The following is a 19616-nucleotide window of genomic DNA, read 5'->3' as shown; positions in this document are numbered from 1 at the left end:
ACTCAGTCTGTGGGTCACTAATGAACTGCCACATTGAACCATAAAAGCAGAGGGCTGCAAAGCAAACCACTTTCTAGTACTACCTACTTGGCTTGGGCCGTGTTCCGAGTGAGAATGAAGGGTTTCACTGGAGGCCTCTCCTGGCGAGATGAGTTAGAAGTTGATGCCTAAGAAGGAAATTAATTATGAGAGGTGAATTTGCCATTTTACCCAACCTACCATACGGGCTCTTAAGTCTTCAGGTGCTTGAAAAGCTCTGGATTCAAAACTCACTCACTTTCTACTTATCAGTCTCTAAGATATAGCAGCAGAACACTAAAGGTAGAGGTTCCTTAGCTCTCCTAAGGGGGCCTGAGTACCTTGCAAAAAAGAAAGAAAGAGAAAGTTCTCCCAGGAATCATGTCACTAGAAGTAAAAAATTACTTGGCTTTAAAATACCCTGTCCAAAGAAGGAGATTCCAAAGCCCTCTTTCATGTTCCAACTAAATCCCTTGAGCTGAACTTGAAGCCCCTTTCTTCAGCCTGGCCTTCAGTTAAAAAGTTGAATCACTACGACCCTTCTTCTAAAACCTCTTCCAATGTACTTATGCACTTAATTGTCAAGAACTTCTACAGTACTTTAGAAGTCAATGTTCCTAAATGAAAGGGAGAAGGATTGGTTAGTAGTTTCCATATAGAGGTATATAGAAAAGTTTCAAGGAACCTTGGCTTTCTAGGGGCATGCTGAAACAAAGGATGGTTAAAGGAAAGGTACTCACTTAGTTCTAGCTCGATCACTTTCAGAACCAATTCCAATACCACATGAGGGCACATTAAAACAGCAACAACACAACGATTACAACAAACAAACGAACAAGAAAAAACAAAAAACCCACACACAAAGAAAGGGACAGGGCAGGACCCAGAAAGTCCAGCCTCAAAATGCTTGAAAAGCACTCATCTAGACATGCTCAAGGGGCCTTATGACCTTAGAATACTAATTGTTCATTCTTTGATCTCTTAACATGAAGAACTAGGTTGATGTTATCCTGAGGCAAGAGCTCTTGGGCTAATTAGTACAAATCAAATTAGGAAGAGGTTTCTCTGAGGACTTAAATAAATGCCTGTGACTTGCTGATAAATTCAACCCAATTCATGTTGTGTCCTGAACCAAAGAACAAGTGGCAGCAGAGCCTATTCTTTTGAAGCAGCAGCTCCAAAACAGGGTTATGTTCAAAGACAGCCAAAGCTGTTACACCAGGTTTCTTTACCAGTTTACTGGACATTCTGTGCATGGAAATGTCCTTGCTGTGTCTCCTATGTGGGTAATCTAAAGGTGTGACAGTGCATCATTGTGGCAAGGTTAAATTCTAATTCCTCCTCCAACCTAAGCATATCCCCCTGGTCTTTTGTTTCAGATTCTTCCTACTCTTTTCTCCCTCTCCTCCAGTTCTACCTTTCTTCTCCATTCCCATCCTCTTCCTCTCTTCCCCTTCGTTATAGTCAGCACAATTTTTTTTTTTTTTTTTTTTTTGAGATGGAGTCTCATTCTGTCACCCAGGCTGGAGTGCAGTGGCATGATCTCAGCTTACTGCAACCTCTGCCTCCCAGGTTCAAGCAATTCTCCTGCCTCAGCCTCCCGAGTAGCTGGGATCACAGACGTGCACCACCACACCCGGCTATTTTTAGTAGAGGGGTTTCGCCATGTTGGCCAGGCTGGTCTCAAACTCCGGGCCTCAAGTGACCTGCCCGCCTCGCCATTCCAAAGTGTTGGGATTACAGGCATGAGCCACCGTGGTGGCCAGTTAGCACAGATTTTAAAGGTTTAACTCCCTATGCCTTCCTTCAGCCGCCACAGCTTTCCACAACCAAAACCAATTTTTATTTCAGAGACATTTCTGTCCCCCATGGTATACCACAAAATTACAAATGACTACAAGTGTGTTACAGATTAAAAAGCACTGGGGAGCACATTAAATTAAAGAGAAAGCTACCTTAGTGACCCTTCAGGCTTTCTATACTCATCTTGATAAAAACAGTGATTTTATGGAGACTTAAAAGGATCTTAATTTGATCTCCTGTAGAATACTCAAATCTCTGGCAGTAACTTTCTTTGGCCAGGCTTACCTCTCTTGAAGAGTCTCTTTCTCTCAGGATCTTTATTTCCTGGTCAATGCTCTCAATCTCTTCTAAGCTGGTATCAATCCACCTCTGAAGGTGAAGAAGATAATATTCACGAACACGCTCATCATCTGCTTGACCACTTTCCACAGCAGATTTCATTGCAGACAACCTATGCTCCAACTCCTTCTTCTGCTTGTATCTGTTCCACAGAAAAGCATTACCCATGAACTTACAAATGAAGAGGTATTCCTTCAAAAGAAGGCCTCAATAAGATTTTATCTTTGCAAATGATCGGGTAGTAAGCATGCCAATTTCCACCTTGGCAGGGATATAGATTCTATACCCCAGAGTTAGCCACCAGGCAGTTCCCTCAGATGACAAGTAAGGGTCCAGCAGGGGCTAAGGAGTACCTTCTGAAGCCAGAAAAATACAGAAGTAACCGGATCTCAGCAAGTCCTTTAGGGAAGATGAGTACCTTAGTCATTTGATTATACTGACCTTTACTAGGGTGGGTGCTTAGTATCGCAACACAGTGCTTCCTATGATGCTTCCATTTAGGGAATTACACCTTCAAAAAAAAATCATAGAATCTTAGGGGTCATTTACCTGCCACTGATGCAGGAATGCCTTGTGAAGCAGCCTAAAAAATGATCAACTCTTTTTTTCTTCCGGGCAAAACGTTCCCAGCTCTTCTGGCTCATCCTTATATCATCTGAAGACTCATAACCACCCTGGCTGCCTTTCTTTTTCAGGATGCATTCTAGTATGTCATCTGACAAATATCTACTGAGTACCTATTGTGTGACAGGCACCATTCTCAGTGCTGGAGACACAGCAGCATATAAAAGTCCTTGGTCTCATGAAGCATTCATTCCAGTGGGAGTAGACAAAAAGAAATAGATGAGTTAGGTCATGATAAGTGCTATGAAAGAGCAAAAAGTAAGGTCAAATGCATACAGTGATGGTGGAAAAGTAGCGGTACTATTATATACAAGGTAGTCAGAAGAGACCTCTCTGAAGAGATGACAGTGAACAAAGACTTCAGGAAAATAACTATGCCAATATCTGTAAGAGTATGCTAAGGAAGAAGAGCAAATACGAGGACTGTGAGGTGGAAGCGTGCCTGGCCTGACATGGCTGAGAAATAACAAGGTGGCCAGTATGGCTGAGATAAAAAAGAGTGATAGAAAATGAGGTCAGACATAGCCAGGGCCATAATGTGTAGAACCTGGTAGGTCACAATAACCAAAATATCAAGTATCATGGTATTTTGAATGGGAAAGCCACTGGAGGCTTTTGAATACATGACATGAATAGAGTGACATAAAAAGACTTTTAAAAATATGGGCCACTCTGGCTGTTGTGTGGAGTATGGGCTGTGGGGGCTATGGGGCAAGGATATAAGCAGGGAAAGCAATTAAGAGGATACAGCCACAATCCAAGTGAGAGATGGTGACCTGAAATAGGAAGGTAGTGATGGAGATAGTGGGATGTGGGTATATTTAAAATATAAAATAGATAGGATTTGTTGATTTATTGGATGTAAGAGCCTGAAGGAAAGAGAGAAGTCAAAGAAAAACATCAAGATTTCCAAGAGACGTATCTTGAAATATCTCTGCTTGAAATCCCACTTTAGACTCTCCAGAATCAGATGTTCCTCTGTAGGTCTTCACCCAAATCAGGGGGTCTTAAGCCGAAGTCCACAGAGAGTTCAGTGTGGTGGGGGTGGTCCTTGAACTCCCTCAAATTTTATACAGAACTCTACCTGTATGCTTTCTTTTTCTTTCTTCTTTTTTTTGGCTGAGAAATTTTTATAGATTTTATCAAATTATCAAAGGGGCAAGGGGTCCATGACCCATGAAAAGTCAAGAACCGGCCGGGCACAGTGGCTCAGCCCTGTAATCCCAGGACTTTGGGAGGCTGAGCAGGTGCATCATGAGGTCAGGAGATCAAGACCACCCTGGCCAACATGGTGAAACCCCATCTCTACTAAAAATATAAAAATTAGCTGGATGTGGTGGCAGGTGCTTGTAATTCCAGCTACTCAGGAGGCTGAGGCAGGAATATCGCTTGAACCAGGGAGTGAGAGGTTGCAGTGAGCCGAGATCGTGCCACTGCACTCCAGCCTGGCAACAGAGTGAGACTCCATCTCAAAAAAAAAAAAAAAAAAGTCAAGAACCACTGTTCTGAAAAGGCTATTATAAAAATGTTTAGGCTGTTCTGTTCCTTTTACCTAACAAGTGGACATTTACTATAATGTTGCAAATAACTGACACATCATCATCCTAAGCAGCTTTCTGAGTAAAACACTACAAAGAACTACAATTCCTAGTTCATGAATGCTATCAGATATATTACTTGAGAATGTTTAATTCCAGTCTCACTCCTATCCCCAACCCTCTTTCCTGGATGTACCTAAGTCACAGGAAAAAAATAACGTATGAGGACCTTAGGGTGATATAATTCAGGGTAAATTCAGGGTTAGTCTAGTAGTCCTCTGAATAAGGTTCTTTTGTTTCTTTTCCCATTCTCTGCATGCTTAAGGCCTAACTACTGCACTCTGCTCCTTCCTTTTCTTCTACTTCCTAGCTTCTATGACTTTGCTCATCATCTTTGCTTGTTTGTTTGTTTTTGAGATAGAGTCTTGTTCTGTCACCGGGGCTGGAGTGCAGCTGCACAATTTCGGCTCACTGCAACCTCCACCTCCCGGGTTCAAGTGATTTCCTGCCTCAGCCTCCCGAGTAGCTGGGATTATAGGTGTGCACCACCACACCCAGCTAATTTTTGTATTTTTAGTAGAGACGGGGTTTTGCCATGTTGGCCAGGCTGGTCTCGAACTCCTGACATCAGATGATCTGCCTGCCTTAGCCTCTCCAAGTGCATTCCAGGCGTGAGCCACCGCGCCTGGCCTGCTCATCATCTTTTAAACTTCTAACTCAACACTTGTTCATTTGGGCCAGTGTTTTTAAAACTGTTTTGTCTTAGTAAAAGAACCTTTTCTTCTAATGAGAGACGCCACGGAACTCCCATAATTAATAAACAACTAAAATTTACCTTGGTTAAATCAGGAGGGCTGCCGACACCCTCCCCGCCCCAAACCCAGGCATTGCAGTGAAATTTTAGGGCTCCAAGGAACAGATGGAAAACCACTGTCTTAGACCTTCATCACTGTTATGTATTCCCCATGGTGGGCCATTACATGGAAATACTCCCTGTTACCCTAGAATCCCCTATCCTTGTAACCCTTCTGACCCTGGGCAACTTCCACTCCCTTTCTCTGTTCCCAAGCTGTTGAAGAGAGTTAAGGAATTAGAAACCTGTATCAAATGGGTCAACCACAAATCACTATTGTCAAACTTTGGCTGAGTGGTCACTCTTGCTCAGCCATCCTTTTGTTCACCTTTTGTGAAGACTATTATCACCATCACACTCACCAGATGGCCAGCCAATATAGAATTCAATTTCCCTCTTCACCATAAAATCTCTGTAACTGGCTGGGCACGGTGGCTCACGCCTGTAATCCCAGCACTTTGGGAGGCCGAGGCAGGCGGATCGCCTGAGGTCGGGAGTTCGAGACCGGCCTGACCAACAAGGAAAAACCTCATCTCAGCTGGGCGCAGTGGCTCACGCCTGTAATCCCAGCACTTTGGGAGGCCGAGGTGGACGGATCACAAGGTCAGGAGATCGAGACCATCCTGGCTAACACGGTGAAACTTCATCTCTACTAAAAATACAAAAAATTAGTCGCGTTTGGTGGCGGGCGCCTGTAGTCCCAGCTACTCGGAGGCTGAGGCGGGAGAATGGCTTGAACCCGGGAAGCGGAGCTTGAAGTGAGCCGAGATCGCGCCACTGCACTCCAGCCTGGGCAACAAGAGCGAAACTGTGTCTCAAAAAAAAAAAACACTCTATAACTTCACTCTTCCTCTTTTACTGTTGTCTTTAAGGAGCTGATTCTGTCTCTACCAAGCCATTTCCAAGGTAATATTTTTGTTTTTTTTTTTGTTTTGGTCTCACTTTGCTGCCCAGGCTGGAGTGCAGTGTGATGACAGTTCAGTTTGGCCTCCAGCTCCTGGGCTCAAGTGATCCGCTCATCTCAGCCTACCGAGTAGCTAAGACTACAGGCGCACATCACCATGCCCAGCTAATTTTTAATGTTTTTGTAGAGACGGGGTCTCACTACGTTGCCCAGGCTGATCTTGAACTCCTGCCTCAAATGACCCTCCTGCCTCAGCCTCCCAAAGTGCTGCGATTAAAGGCACAAGCCACTGTGCCCAATCTAAGGTAACGTCTTTACCACTCCACTGTTGTTATCAATCTAGTACCCCCCACACATTCTTCCAGGCCTCACTCTATTTATTGATCATCCTCCTGGTCATTAGCAGCTAGTTTTTCACTCTACTGGTGCCTTTCCCCTGTCTTAGAAACACTTTCCCTCAACTCATTTTTCTACCCTTTCAAATGATCACTCTTCTCTTTATTTTTGAGACAGGGTCTCTACTCTGTCACCCAGGCTGGAGTACAGTGGTGTGATCACAGCTCACTGCAGCCTCAACCTCTCAGACTCAAGCCATCCTCCAACCTCAGCCTCCTGAGTGGCTGGGACTACAGGTGTGCACCACCACCCAGCTAATTTTTGTATTTCTTGTAGAGACAGGGTTTCACCATATTGCCCAGGCTGGTCTCGAACTCCTAGACTCAAACAATCTGCCCACCTTGGCCTCCCAAAGTGCTGGGATTACAGGAATGAGCCACCACACCTGGCCTACTCTTCTCTTTTCTGTGCTACAGTGGGAATCATACTAGAACTGGGAATTTGAAGACCTGGGTTTAAATCCTAACCTAGCCACTTACTAGCTATGTAACTTCGGGCAATTCAATTCTCAGAGCCCCCCCTTTTTTTTAATCTCTAAAATGGGGATAAGAATGTCTATTTCATGGGGTTGTTAAAAGGATCAAATGGAAAAACACACATCAAAGTGCTTTGTAAGCAGCAATACACTGTTAGCTGATAAAGAAATTGAGGCTGGGGGGGTTGCTAAATGATGCCACATCTATTAAGTGGTAGAAACTGGATTAGTTACCCCAGGTCTGAATCCTAAGTCTAGGCTTTTTCCGCTACAGCATTTTGCTTCCATCTTTTTTATGACCACTCTGTCTCTCCCAAAGACACCTCCAAGTACCCACTATGATCCAATTACTGGGTTAAGCACCAAGGGATGCAATTATATACAATGATATAATTATTATACTGAGATACAATCAGTCAAGGTCTCTGACCTTGAGGAGTTTCAAGTCTAGAGACTGACAGATAGTTATACTGTGATAAGTAACATGAACTAAATGCCATGGTATCTGGGAGGGAAGATAATTAGGGAAAGGCTTCAAAGGGGACATAACATTTGTTTTCTCTTTTCCAGGCTCCTATAAGTACCTGTACCTTACTGAGTTTCTTTTTTTTTTTTTTTGCAACAGGGTCCTGCTCTGTTGCCCAGGCTAGAGTGCAGTGGCGCAATCTTGGCTCATTGCAACCTCCGCCTCCCGGGTTCAAGCGATTCTCCTGCCACAGCCTCCCGAGTAGCTGGGATTACAGGTGCCTACCACCAGGCCCAGCTAAATTTTTTTTGTATTTTTAGTACAGACGGGGTTTCGCCATCTTGGCCAGGCTGGTTTTGAACTCCTGACCTTGTGATCTACCCACCTCTGTCTCCCAAAGTGCTGGGATTACAGGCGTGAGAGACCGCGCCCGGCCACCTTACTGAGTTTCTGATTGCTCCTTCCTTCCTCTTCCTTGTCCCTTAACTTGCCCCAAAGTTTTATCCTTGACTTTTTTTCTGTCTACATGTTTTTCCTTGGCAAACTCATCTACACCAACGAAAGCAGAGGCCTCCTAAATTTTTCACATCAGTCACAAAACAGTCTCATAAATTTTACTTGCACTTTTCAAGTAAATGTGTCTATGGAAATGACTATCCAGTAGTCACTTTAGGACCTAAATTCAGTAAATCCAAAACTAGACTCATTACTTACCCAGCGTCCACTTCTCTATTTCTCTCAAAAGGATGGAGGTGCTGTTACTCAAGCAGACTCATACTCCTCAAGTATGGGAAATAGAGGACATACATGAAGAAACAGGTTTTGAGAGAGAGGACATACCATTCAGGTGTTTTATGTAAGATGGCCTCAGTATCTAAAGGCATGGGTTGGGGGACTTCTGGAAAGTAAATAAGGATCTGAGTAATTTGTTTTCTAACCATGTAAACTATTCTTGCAAAAGCAGTATCTCTGATAGCTATAACTTCATTTTTTATCACTTCTTCCTATTTGAAGTACTATTATAACATGCTAACTTGTATTTCTCCCTCTGCCTCTCTTCTTTTTCAGTATTTTATATACACATCACTTCTTCATGCAGAGCTGCAACCATACTCCTCTTAGCTTCTGCCAAACCAGACTATTATATAGTCTTTGAACATACCTAAATATACCCTGGCTTTGGGCTTTTGTTCATCTTGTTTCTCCTGCTTGTCAACAATAAGCACTGCTTGAGGAGCTTCTATATGCCAAGCTCTATGGCAGGCATAACATAGTGAACAAGAAATGGCTTGTGCCCTCATAGAGTATATACTGTAGTAGGGGAGAGAGACAAAACTCAGAAAGACACATGAAATGACTGCACATAAAGTGCCAAGAAGGAAACAAACATGAAGCAAAGAGAGAATAATAGTTGCTAACTACTTAAAGAGACTGATCTGGAAAGGCCTGAGGAGTGACATTTAAGCTGAGACCTAGAGGATGAAGAATTAGCCATATGAAGAGCATTCCATGCAAAGAGAACTGCACACACAGAGATTCTATAGAGGAACAGAGCTGGGTCTATTCAAAGAACTGAAAGACGGTCATTGTGGCTGGAGTCTAGTGAACGAGGGGAGAATGATACATGGTGAGACTGAAAAGAGGCAGGCAGCAGATCACACAAGGCCTTGGAGCTGATTTGTCTATCTCAGGTGAGAAATGTTGGTAGCTAGACTGAGGTATGATAGTAGAGATGGAGAGAAATAGAAGGATAGAAGATACCTTTTGTAGCTAGAATGGACAGGCCTTTGCTGATGGACTGGATGTGAAAATTCAGAAAAAGGGAGGAATTGAAGCTAAATCCTAGGTTTCTGGTTTAAAAACCTAAGTCAATGGTGGTACACTTACTGAGATGGGTGAGGAGGCACATTTGGGGGTTAAAAAGCCAAGGGTTCAAGGTATGACACGTCTGTGAAACACCCATGAAGGAAGGGTGTTGCAAGTATGGGTCTGAAGGTCAGGAGGGGTCTGGGCTAGTGATACGAATGTGGGAGACATTAGTATAAAGTTAAGTGTTGATATCTGTCAGGCATTTAAGAAAAACGTTCAAAGCGGCAGGCCAAAGAAATGCAAATCAAAACAACAGATACTTTCTGTTTGCCCAACTGGATTTTTTTTTTCTTTTTTTTTTTTTTTTTTTTTTTTGAGATGGAGTCTCCCTGTTGTCAGCCCAGGCTGGAGTGCGATGGTGGATCTCGGCTCACTGCAACCTCCACCTCCTGGGTTCCAGCAATTCTCCTGCCTCAGCCTCCCAAGTATCTGAGATTACAGGCACCCACAACCATGCCTGACTAATTTTTGTATTTTTAGTGGAGATGGGGTTTTGCCATGTTGGCCAGGCTGGTCTCGAACTCCTGACCTCAGGTGATCCACCCGCCTCAGGCTCCCAAAGTGAGCCACCGCGCCCGGCCACCCAATTGGATTTTCTAAGTATTAACACCCAAGACAAATGCAGTGGAACATATTCTGAAACTCTGTTACTGTAGAAAGCAACACTTTTACCACATATCAAGAGCCTCAAAATATTCAAACACTTTGACCCAGTCACCAGCTCTAGAAATCTACCCTAAGGAAACAGTGACAGATGCTTTCAGAGATGTTTGTTTATAGCATTACTCAGAATAGCAAAAAACCAGTGTCTAAATATTTGACAATAACAGATTAGTTTAAATAATTATGGTACAACTAGAGCATGGAACATTCAATATCATGGTTTCAAAAGACACGAGGAAATGCTCATGGTATAATATTAGGTTAAAAAAACAGGATAAAAAGCTATAGTTACAGCATTCCAAATTTATTACCTTAAATAACTATGTAACTGAAAGGAAACACATCAGAAAGTTAACAATGATCATCTACGAGTGCTAGGATTGAGGCTTATTTTTTATTTAAAAAATATTCTTCTGTTTTGCAAACTTTCTACAATAAGCACTATTACTTTTACATTCAGGAAAATCTTTTTTTTTTTTTTGAGACAGGGTCTCGCTCTGTCACCTAGGCTGGAATACAATGGTGCGATCACAGCTCACTGCAGCCTCAACCTCCAGGGGCTCAAGTGATCCTCCCAGCTCAGCTCAGCCTCTTGAGTAGCTGGGACTACAGGCCTGTGCCACCACACCTGGCTAATTTTTTATTTTTATTTTTTGGTACAAACAGAGTCTTACTTTGTTGCCTAGGCTGGTCTTGAACTCCTGGGCTCAAGTAATCCTCCCGCCTTGGCCTCCCAAATAGTTGGGATTACAGGCATGAGCCACCGCACTCAGCCTAATTTCTATTTTTAACCATCCTTTAAGACTCATCTCAAATACCATTTATATTCTTTTTTTTTGAGACACAGTCTCATTCCATTACCCAGGCTGGAGTGCAATGGCACAGTCTCGGCTCACTACAGCCTCCGACTCCCGGGCTCAGGCGATTCTGCTGCCTCAGCCTCCCGAGTACCTGGGATTACAGGAGTGCATAACCACCCCTGGCTAATTTTTTTTCTTTCTTTTGCAGAGATGGCGTTTTGCCATGTTGACCAGGCTGGTCTTGAACTCCTGACCTCAAGTGATCCACCCGCCTCAGCCTCCCGAAGTGTTGGGATTACAGGCGTGAGCCACCGCGCCTGGTGTCAAATGCCATTATGTTCTGAAAGCTTTTCTTCATCCCTCCAACCAGATGTGACCACTCCCTCATCTTTCTCTTGCAGTTTTTTTTTTGTATAATTATTTGGATACCAAACTCACTGTTTAAACTACCTATTATCTGCTGACAGGCTGCCCGCAACTTCTTACAAAGGACAGGATGTTAAATTCCATTTCCTATCAGTCTAGCCCATATCCTCAGTCACTCACTATCCCCTAACTTTATTATTCCTCATGGTCCTTACCAGCGGAAATTACATTATTTACTAGGTTACTGTTTGTCTCTACCACCAGAATAAAAGCTCCATAGCAGCACTGACTTCATCTGGTTCTCTAACACCTAGAACAGCTCCTGGCACACAGGAAGGAATTAATAAATATTTCTGAATAAATGAATCATCTTCAGCTCTCTAGACCAAGCCTCTCCTCTGAGCTTCAGACTAACAGACACCTCTACTTATCTCCTAGGCACCTTAACCTCAACATGTTTCAATACTAAATTCATACTCTCCCCTTCCCCGATCTTCTCTTCTTCCTCTTTCCCCATCTCAATAAATTTCACAGCCATCCACCTAAATCAGAAACATGGACATCTTTCCTTGCTGCTTCCTTCTATCCCACCTCCCACAGCCAATTGATCACCAGGTTTCCTGTAGATTCAATCCTCCTAAATATATTCCCCCATCCCTCTACCATTGCAATAGTAAACCCTAGTCACCTTTGTGACTTAACTGGGTCTAATCTTTTCCCTCACTGTTTCCTAACTGCTGTCAGAGTGTACTAGCTAAAATGCAAATGTGATCATGCTACTATTTGAAAAGAAACAGCCAGGGCGCAGTGGCTCACACCTGTAATCCCAGCACTTTGGGAGCCCGAGGTGGGTAGATCACCTGAGACCAGGAGTTCGAGACCAGCCTGGCCAACATGGCAAAACCCCATCTCTACTAAAAATACAAAAATTAGCCGGGCGTAGTGGCAGGTGCCTGTAATCCCAGCTACTCGAGAGGCAGAGGCAGAACTGCTTAAACCCAGGAGGTGGAGGTTGCAGTGAGCCAAGATCGCACCATTGCACTCCAGCCTGGGTGACAAGAGCAAAACTCTGTATAAAAATAATAATAATAATAATAAAGAAAAAAGAAACAGAACTCTTCAGTGGATCTCAGTCTCCAACCAGAGTAAGCTCTTTGGCATGTCCTACCTAATAGCAGCTGACATTTATAGAATACTCACCACGTGCCAGATATTGTGCTGTTTTATGTAATTTTTCCCATTTGTGCTTATTAACCCTGAGATAGGTACACATGTGTCTCAACTTACAATGGGGCTACATCCCAATGAATCCATCATAAATGGAAAATATGGTAAGTTGAAAATGCATTTAATACACTTTATTGAACATCATATCTTAGCCTAGTTTACCTTCAACATGCTCAGAACACTTATATTAGCCTACAGTTGGGCAAAATCATCTAACACAAGGCCTACTTTATAATAAAGTGTTGAATAACTCATGTAATTTATTGATGTTCCCCTGTGTATTGCTTCTGCACCAACATAAAGTTAAAAAATTCTAAGACACGCCATCGCAAATCGGGGACCATCTGTACCATTATTACTTAGATTTCACATATGAGGAAAGCTGAGGCTCAGTTAGATTAAATAACTTCCCCAAAGTCCAACAGATTATAAGTAAAGCTGGGTCTCAAACCCAGGTCTCTGACTCTACGACCCATACTCTTAGCCACAAATAATAATAGTTGACTTTGAGTGTTTACTGTGTCAAACATTGTGCTAACTGCTTTATATATATTTCTCTTTCAATCCTCATAAACTACTTTATGAAGAAGGACCTACTATTATCTGAATTTTGCAGCTGGGGAAATTAAGGTACTGAAAGATTAAATAACTTACCAAAAATCACAGTGATTAATCAGTCATCGAGCTGGGATTCAAACACCTTACCAAGTTCTCAGCAACAAGTTTCTCTTCACGTTCCTCACATCCCAGGCTCTCCTTGATGTGGACCCTAAAACATTCTTCAGTATCATTCCTTCCCCCTTACCACCACCCTCTTTGTGTTCTACCATCAACTAATTGCTTATAGCTGCTGTTTTCCATCTACACATCTCCACCCACCACTGTTTCTTTAATGCTTCTGTGGCTTTACTAAGGCTTTACATACTCTGCTGGCTAATGCCCTCCTCTCCTCTTCCTCTGGATATTCTTATTTACCCTTAAAGAACTCAGCACAGGAGTCACCTCTTCCAGGGAGCTTTCTCCTCTCTCCTGCTCCCTTTGTTTAGGTGCCCTTCCTGTCTGCTCTCATAGTACCTTGTGCATCCCTCCATAACATCAGTTTATATTGATATTCTGTTTCTATGCCCGTTTTCCTCACCAGATTGTATGCTCCTCCAAGGCAGGGACCACTCATACACAAATACCTATACAGTTTGTATCCCCAGTGCCTAGCATAGTTCCTAGACATCGTGACCACCCATTAAATGTTGTTTAAAAAACAAACAACAACAACAACAAAACCTAAGAAAGTAAGCAACTTTTCCAAGGTCACACGATGAAGCTGTGCCAGGACTAAGATCAGTTCAGGATGTTACACATCTACTCCAGTAGTCTGAACAGAGCTCCTCAATCAGTGGACCATAAAATGGCCTAGCTTTGCCTTTCAGAGACATCTACCCCACTGTACCATATGAACATTGCTATGATGTGATGTGGAAAAGGTTGGGAGACACTCTGCTAAACTACATTGCTGCTGTTGCCAACCATAAGGTAGTAGGGGTCTGATAAGTAGGTATAATCATCTCAACAAAAGCAGAGGCTTCTTGAAAAACTCAGGAAAGTTTGCTCTCCCCAGGGCCTATGCTCAATAAGAACCAAGAAAGTGACACACACCATTCTGGCCCCTCACCACCCGCCAAGAAAGCATGCCCCCGAAAAGCACTGCCATTGGGCAGCCCCCATATTATAGCTATTGACCCACCTCTGTATTTTAGCCTGTCTTTGAGATGCCATAGCAACGAGGCTAGGATAAGCCATGGAGGAATTGGCAGTGTGATTTTCAGCAGAGTTGTTCATGGTTGTGGGCAGCTCAAACTCCGCCACATGATAGCAATGGCACTGGGTTAAGTAGTTTATAAAGTGTTCTCGAGCCCGTTGCAAATGATCTAGACGCTTGCTGGGGTTGACTTGTTTCATGGTGAGGGCTCCTTGAAACGCTGGCACCAAAAGGTACTTCAGGTCGGTGGAAGCAATCTCTTCCAAATCTTCATTTCGGCTGGAAGAGCAAAAAGGAGGCAGTGAAGCCTGACTAGGCATTCAAATTGTGGCCCTTGCTTTCTGGGGGACGGAGTGGGAGGCTGGGCTGGGAGTGGACCAGAGGGAGGAGGCACAGGGAACAGCGGCCAGTTTCACTCAATGAAAGTGGCTGAGCGCTCATACCCAATGCCTATGCAATCAGCAGACGCTAGGAAGCAGAGTCGTGAGATATCAACCATCTGGGAAGAGAAGTGGGGAATGTAAACAATGTACACAAGATCGCAGTGGTAAGTAGGAACCAAACGTTCTCACTACTAAAGGTTCCCTCCACTCAGGAGCAATGGCTCCACCCTTGGTAACCATTATTACCTTCGTTCTCAGCCATTATTACTATCTTCCCCCATACCTGAACAAGTCGAGCTGCGATAACATTTCGGCAGCCTTCTCAAGGAGGTCCAGGCCCTTGAACACCTTCTCCTGGACTATCCGGGAACCGGCGGGTTCAGTCGCTACTTCTACTTCGTCCAGTAACTGTTTACCGGTTTCGAACAGCTCGGGGAGCCGCGGCAGCTGTAACTCGTCCTCAGCAGCCATTTTGGGGAGAAAGGAACCCGGAAGATCTCTTTTCCGGGGTCAAAGGCAACCTTGATAAAGAAGAACTAGGCGAGCACGGACAAAACCGGAAGAGGCACCTCATTGGTCCAGTAGCTTCACTGTTAACAAAGCATCAAAGGACTTCCGGGAGCCGCTGTTAGCCGGCCCTGGCAACCGTTTCCGTAGACTCATTTTACCACGCAGCCCGTTACAAGTCGTAGGCATCTGTTAAAAGCAAACAAACAAGCAAAACCCTAGGCGCTGTTTTACCATGAGCTCCTCGTCGCCGACACGGGGCTGTGGGCTCTGAAGCCCGGGTGAGGCGAGGCTGAATTCGGAGCGCGAGGAGTGCGGACGAGCGAGTGCGCTTTAGGAGCCGGTCAGGCGCGCCCCTTACCTCGCGAGTAGCTCCCTAGGTTGAGGAGTCCAGGGACTCCAGCCGCTGCACCACTCCCACGGTTTGAAGATCCGGTCGCTTGAGCGCGAAGTGCAAGTAGCGCCCTGCTGCGGCTTCCGTCCACCCACCAGATGGAGCTCCGGGTTCCTCCCAGCCAATCCTCTCCCGTCCTCTTCCCCCTTCACCCCACACACGTCTATGACCCGTAGGCTGGCGTCCGGTGGAGCCCCCATCAGCAAGATTGGTAACCTGCAACTCCGGTCACCGCACAGCCGGCTTCCCTTCGTGCACTTAGTTCCTACGTCAAATGTTATTTCTGTGCAACCTTCCTTGTCTCCCTACCGCCTTCCACCCTGTGCCCTTCAGCCGTCAAGTCTGGGTTTATTCTATGCATGTCTATCATGGCACCTACCACGCTGTATAATTGCTAGTGACTTACAAATCTCTCTTATCAGAATGAATTTGACTCATCTTTGCACCACTCTGGCTAGCCTGAGTACTCAGTATCAGTCATTATCTGAATAAAAAAAAAGTGATCAGTTTGGAAAGCAGCCAACTTATGCAGAACAGCATTGTTCAGTAGGTAGTTACTAGCTACATGTGGTTACTAAGCACTTGAAAGTGGCTATTTTGAATCGAGATGTGCTGCAAGTGTAAAAAACACCCCAGATTTCAAAGACATTAAAAAAAAAAGAATGAAAAATGTAAATACTTTTTACATGGACTACATGTTGAAGTGATAGTCTTTTGGATATGTTGGATTATATTATTAGAATTAATTGTACTTGTTTCTTTTCACTTTGTAAATGTGCCTGCCAGATAATTTAAAACTATATTTGTAGCTCCCATTATATTTCTACTGGACAGAACTGATGGAAAATATAATTTCAGGACTTCAAAGAAGGGACGCCATTGTTTTGAACAAAGCAATATAAATACATACTGATTACCTTAAGACGCAGCCTGAATTGTCCTGGGAGATTTAAGTAGCAGGCACACTGTCTACCCCTGAAAATAAACTTTTAAACTAGTATTTTAAACTACATATCGTTGAGAAGAAAAAAAGCTTCATTAAAAAACAACTAGAGGGCAATATAGGACAGTATAAAATAGGTGATATGTTGTATTGCACAGGCTGTTGGAAAACCAAGAAAGGGCAAGTCATTCCATGCTAGGAGTAGTTCAGAAGGCTTTTTAGACATGACATGCAGTTACATAGAAGAATGTCAAAGTTTAAAGGGAACCCCCAAAATCGGAGGAAAAACTTGAGACCAGAAAGGTTAAGGGACTTGCCCAGCCAGTTTGTGACAAAGTCAGTGACTTCTGAGTTCAATTGTTTCTACTCCATTAGCCTTCAGTTGGGTAGGATTTAGAAAGATGAAGACCTTTAATGTGGGACAGATTGAAGCCCCAAACTAGAACAGTGCTTCCTAAGAGGGAAAGGAGACTGTGGCACACATGTAGGTTGAAAAAGCTTCCCAGGTGATTCTAATAAACCTTCCCTTGCAACCCCTGCTTTATAAACTAAGAAGGAAGTGAGGCTTTGGCGAATTACCTATTTGGTTTATCTGGCACCTCTAGTAAACTGACCTTTCAGGGTCAGGCTTGGCAGGGAATATAAAGAAGAGAAAGATAGCACTTGTGGAGGAGACTTAGAAATGTAGTAATTGTGAGAGTAAAGATAATTTGCTTCTCTGCATTTGCTTGGATTAAAACATGTCTTTACTGTTACTTAAGAGGAAAAAAATATGCACAATCTTAATTTGGTCTTAAACTTTGTAAGCCATTTTTTATGGCTTTCAAAATTAGTCTTTTTTTTTTTTTGGAGATAGGGTTTCACTCTGCCACCCAGGCTGGAGTGCTGGAGTGCATTGGCACGATCTTGGCTCACTGCAAACTCCACCTCCTGGACTCAAGTAATCCTCTACCCTCAAGCCCCCCAACTAGCTGGGACTACAGGTGCAAGCCACCACTCCTGGCTAATTTTTGTATTTTTTTGTAGAGGCGGGGTTTCGCAATGTTGCCCAGGCTGATCTCAAATTCCTGAGGTCAAGCGATCCACCCACTTCACCGTCCCAAAGTGTTGGGATTACAGACGTGATTCACTGTGCCCAGCCAAAATGACAGTCTTTATGGCGGATGCCAATTACTTTCAGAGTGCCTGTTATATATTAGAATTGTCATTTTAAGCATTGCATTTCATCTTATTTTGAAAGAATACCAAGATTTAAAAGTGGTTAGAAAAAAAGGAATAATGGCCGGGCGTGGTAGCTCATGCCTGTAATCCCAGCACTTTGGGAGGCAGAGGCGGGCAGCTCACCTGAAGTCAGGAGTTCAAGACCAGCCTGGCCAACATGGTGAAACCCTGTCTCTACTAAACATACAAAAATTAGCTGGGCATGGTGGCGCGGGCCGGTAACCCCAGCTACTCTGGAGGCTGAGGCAGTGAGCCGGGAGGCGGAGGCTGCAGTGAGCTGAGATCATACCACTGCACTCCAGCCTGGGCAACAGAGCGAGACTGTCTCAAAAAAAAGAAAGAAAAAAAGGAATAATAAAAACGAGTCGTTTGCTGTGTTTTGTGTGTAAACACTTTATCATATTAAACTCCTGTTGTGCATGGGAGACTTTTTAAAATCCTAGTTTAGGGCACTTAGCAATCATGAAAGTATAATGGTACTTAAACTTTTTGTAGTAGCATAATTATTTTTCCAAAACAAGTTTTAGAGAGCCTGTAATTTCTAAAAGCACTGATGTATTTGAAGAGGATACAAAGAAGCCTGCCAACTCAGCCACTGGCCCATCTTCCTCAACCTGCTCAGTGAGTGGCACTCCAGGTGAGGGACTCAAGGCCTCTAAGTAACACAATATAAAAAGCATTAATCTGGCCAGGTGCAATGGCTCACGCCTATAATCCCAACACTTTGGGAGGCTGAGGTGGGAGGATCCCTTTAACCCAACTCTGCTACTGAATAGCTGTGTGACCTTGGAGAAATTCCTTCCTTTACTCTTTCCATACATGTTGTGTGCTACCTGAATGCTAGGCATTGAGAATTCGAACACTACCCAAGGTTTAAGCTCTTAAGGGGTCCATAGTTTCATGGAAGAGACAGGTAAACAAATAATCAAATGTTAATTTGATAAATATTTTGATAAAGGTGTGTTCAAGGTGTTAGAAGAATGGAGAGAATAACTTTGGCCCGGAGGGGCATTCTGTTAAAGGTCAAACTCAATAACATGACTTCAAGATCCTTTCTAATCTGCCTGCTGACATCCTTTTCATTTTGTTCCTTCGTGGATCCTAAGCTGAACCTTTAGCAAACTCTCCTAGTTCTCCAAACCTATCATGTTCTCTTAGGCCTTCATGCATTCACATAGGTGGTACCTTCTGCCTGGAATGTCATCTTCCTTGTCTGTGCCTGGCAAATTTCTATTCATTACTCATAACTTGGCTCAAAGATCACTTCCTCTGGGAAGCACTTCCTTATTTTCCCCTGTAGGCGAGGCTGCCTCCTTAGCTCTTATAGCATTTGATTCATCCCCCGTGATAGTACTGTACTGTGGTTATATTTATCCACACCAGTCTCTCACTAAACTGAGAGCTCTTTAAGGCCAGGGAGAGTGTCTTACTCATCTTTGTTCACTTTAGCACAGAACCTGCCACCCATTAGGTAGGAGAGACTCAATGTTAAATGAATAACTTTGTATCATAATAATACCTAACCTTCTCTGAGTGCTCATATCCTGCCAAGTGATGATGCTAAGTACTTTACATGTGAAGGAGTTCAGGAGATGCCACCCCAAAATATGCCACTTTGGTATGCTGATTATTTGAACCAAGGGCACTTGGGGAACAGTGGATACAGGCAGAGGCTGTCTCTGAGCTCCCCTTATCTGCCTAAAGCCGGCTCCTCCAAAAGGAATGTAATTGTCATGAATCCCCTCTCTAGGAATCTTACCAACCAGGGAAGATTAACTTGAATCACAGGAGAGGAGATCGGAGGCTGACACCACACCCAGACAATCACCTATTCTTCTGAGGGCTGCTTTGAGAGGAGATCAGAGGCTGACACCACACCCAGACAATCACCTATTCTTCTGAGGGCTGCTTTGAGACAATTTTTATTACCTGAAAGACTTTTTATCTGCATAACAAGACAACCTCTGTTACCACACATTTCCTTCCCTTCCTCTCCCATAACTCTTGTGTTGCCACCAGCCCCCAGGAAGCCCCAAGCCCCTATTCCTTTCTGTAGTTCAGGATGCTGTAT

At 43.8% G+C, this 19616-nt stretch overlaps 1 protein-coding gene across 1 annotated transcript in view; it reads right to left on the bottom strand.

The window, feature by feature from the left end:
• The window catches only part of IGBP1 (immunoglobulin binding protein 1), a 32963-nt gene extending 17393 nt beyond the window's left edge, over positions 1–15570 (bottom strand). Inside the window, exons 1-5 of the mRNA XM_054470742.2 lie at positions 15349–15570; positions 14764–15176; positions 14083–14376; positions 2107–2302; positions 88–167 (exon numbers count right to left, since the gene is read on the bottom strand). Coding sequence (XP_054326717.1) covers positions 88–167; positions 2107–2302; positions 14083–14376; positions 14764–14951 — 758 coding nt within the window. The 5' untranslated portion in view covers positions 14952–15176; positions 15349–15570. The remainder of the gene's footprint in view (positions 1–87; positions 168–2106; positions 2303–14082; positions 14377–14763; positions 15177–15348) is intronic.
• Positions 15571–19616: the final 4046 nt, after the last annotated feature.

The sequence above is a fragment of the Pongo pygmaeus genome, chromosome X (genome assembly GCF_028885625.2).
Source record: "Pongo pygmaeus isolate AG05252 chromosome X, NHGRI_mPonPyg2-v2.0_pri, whole genome shotgun sequence".
In the NCBI taxonomy this organism is placed as follows: Eukaryota; Metazoa; Chordata; class Mammalia; order Primates; family Hominidae; genus Pongo; species Pongo pygmaeus.
The sequence above is the reverse complement of the archived record's forward strand: the minus strand, read 5'-3'. Positions and strand labels throughout refer to the sequence as shown.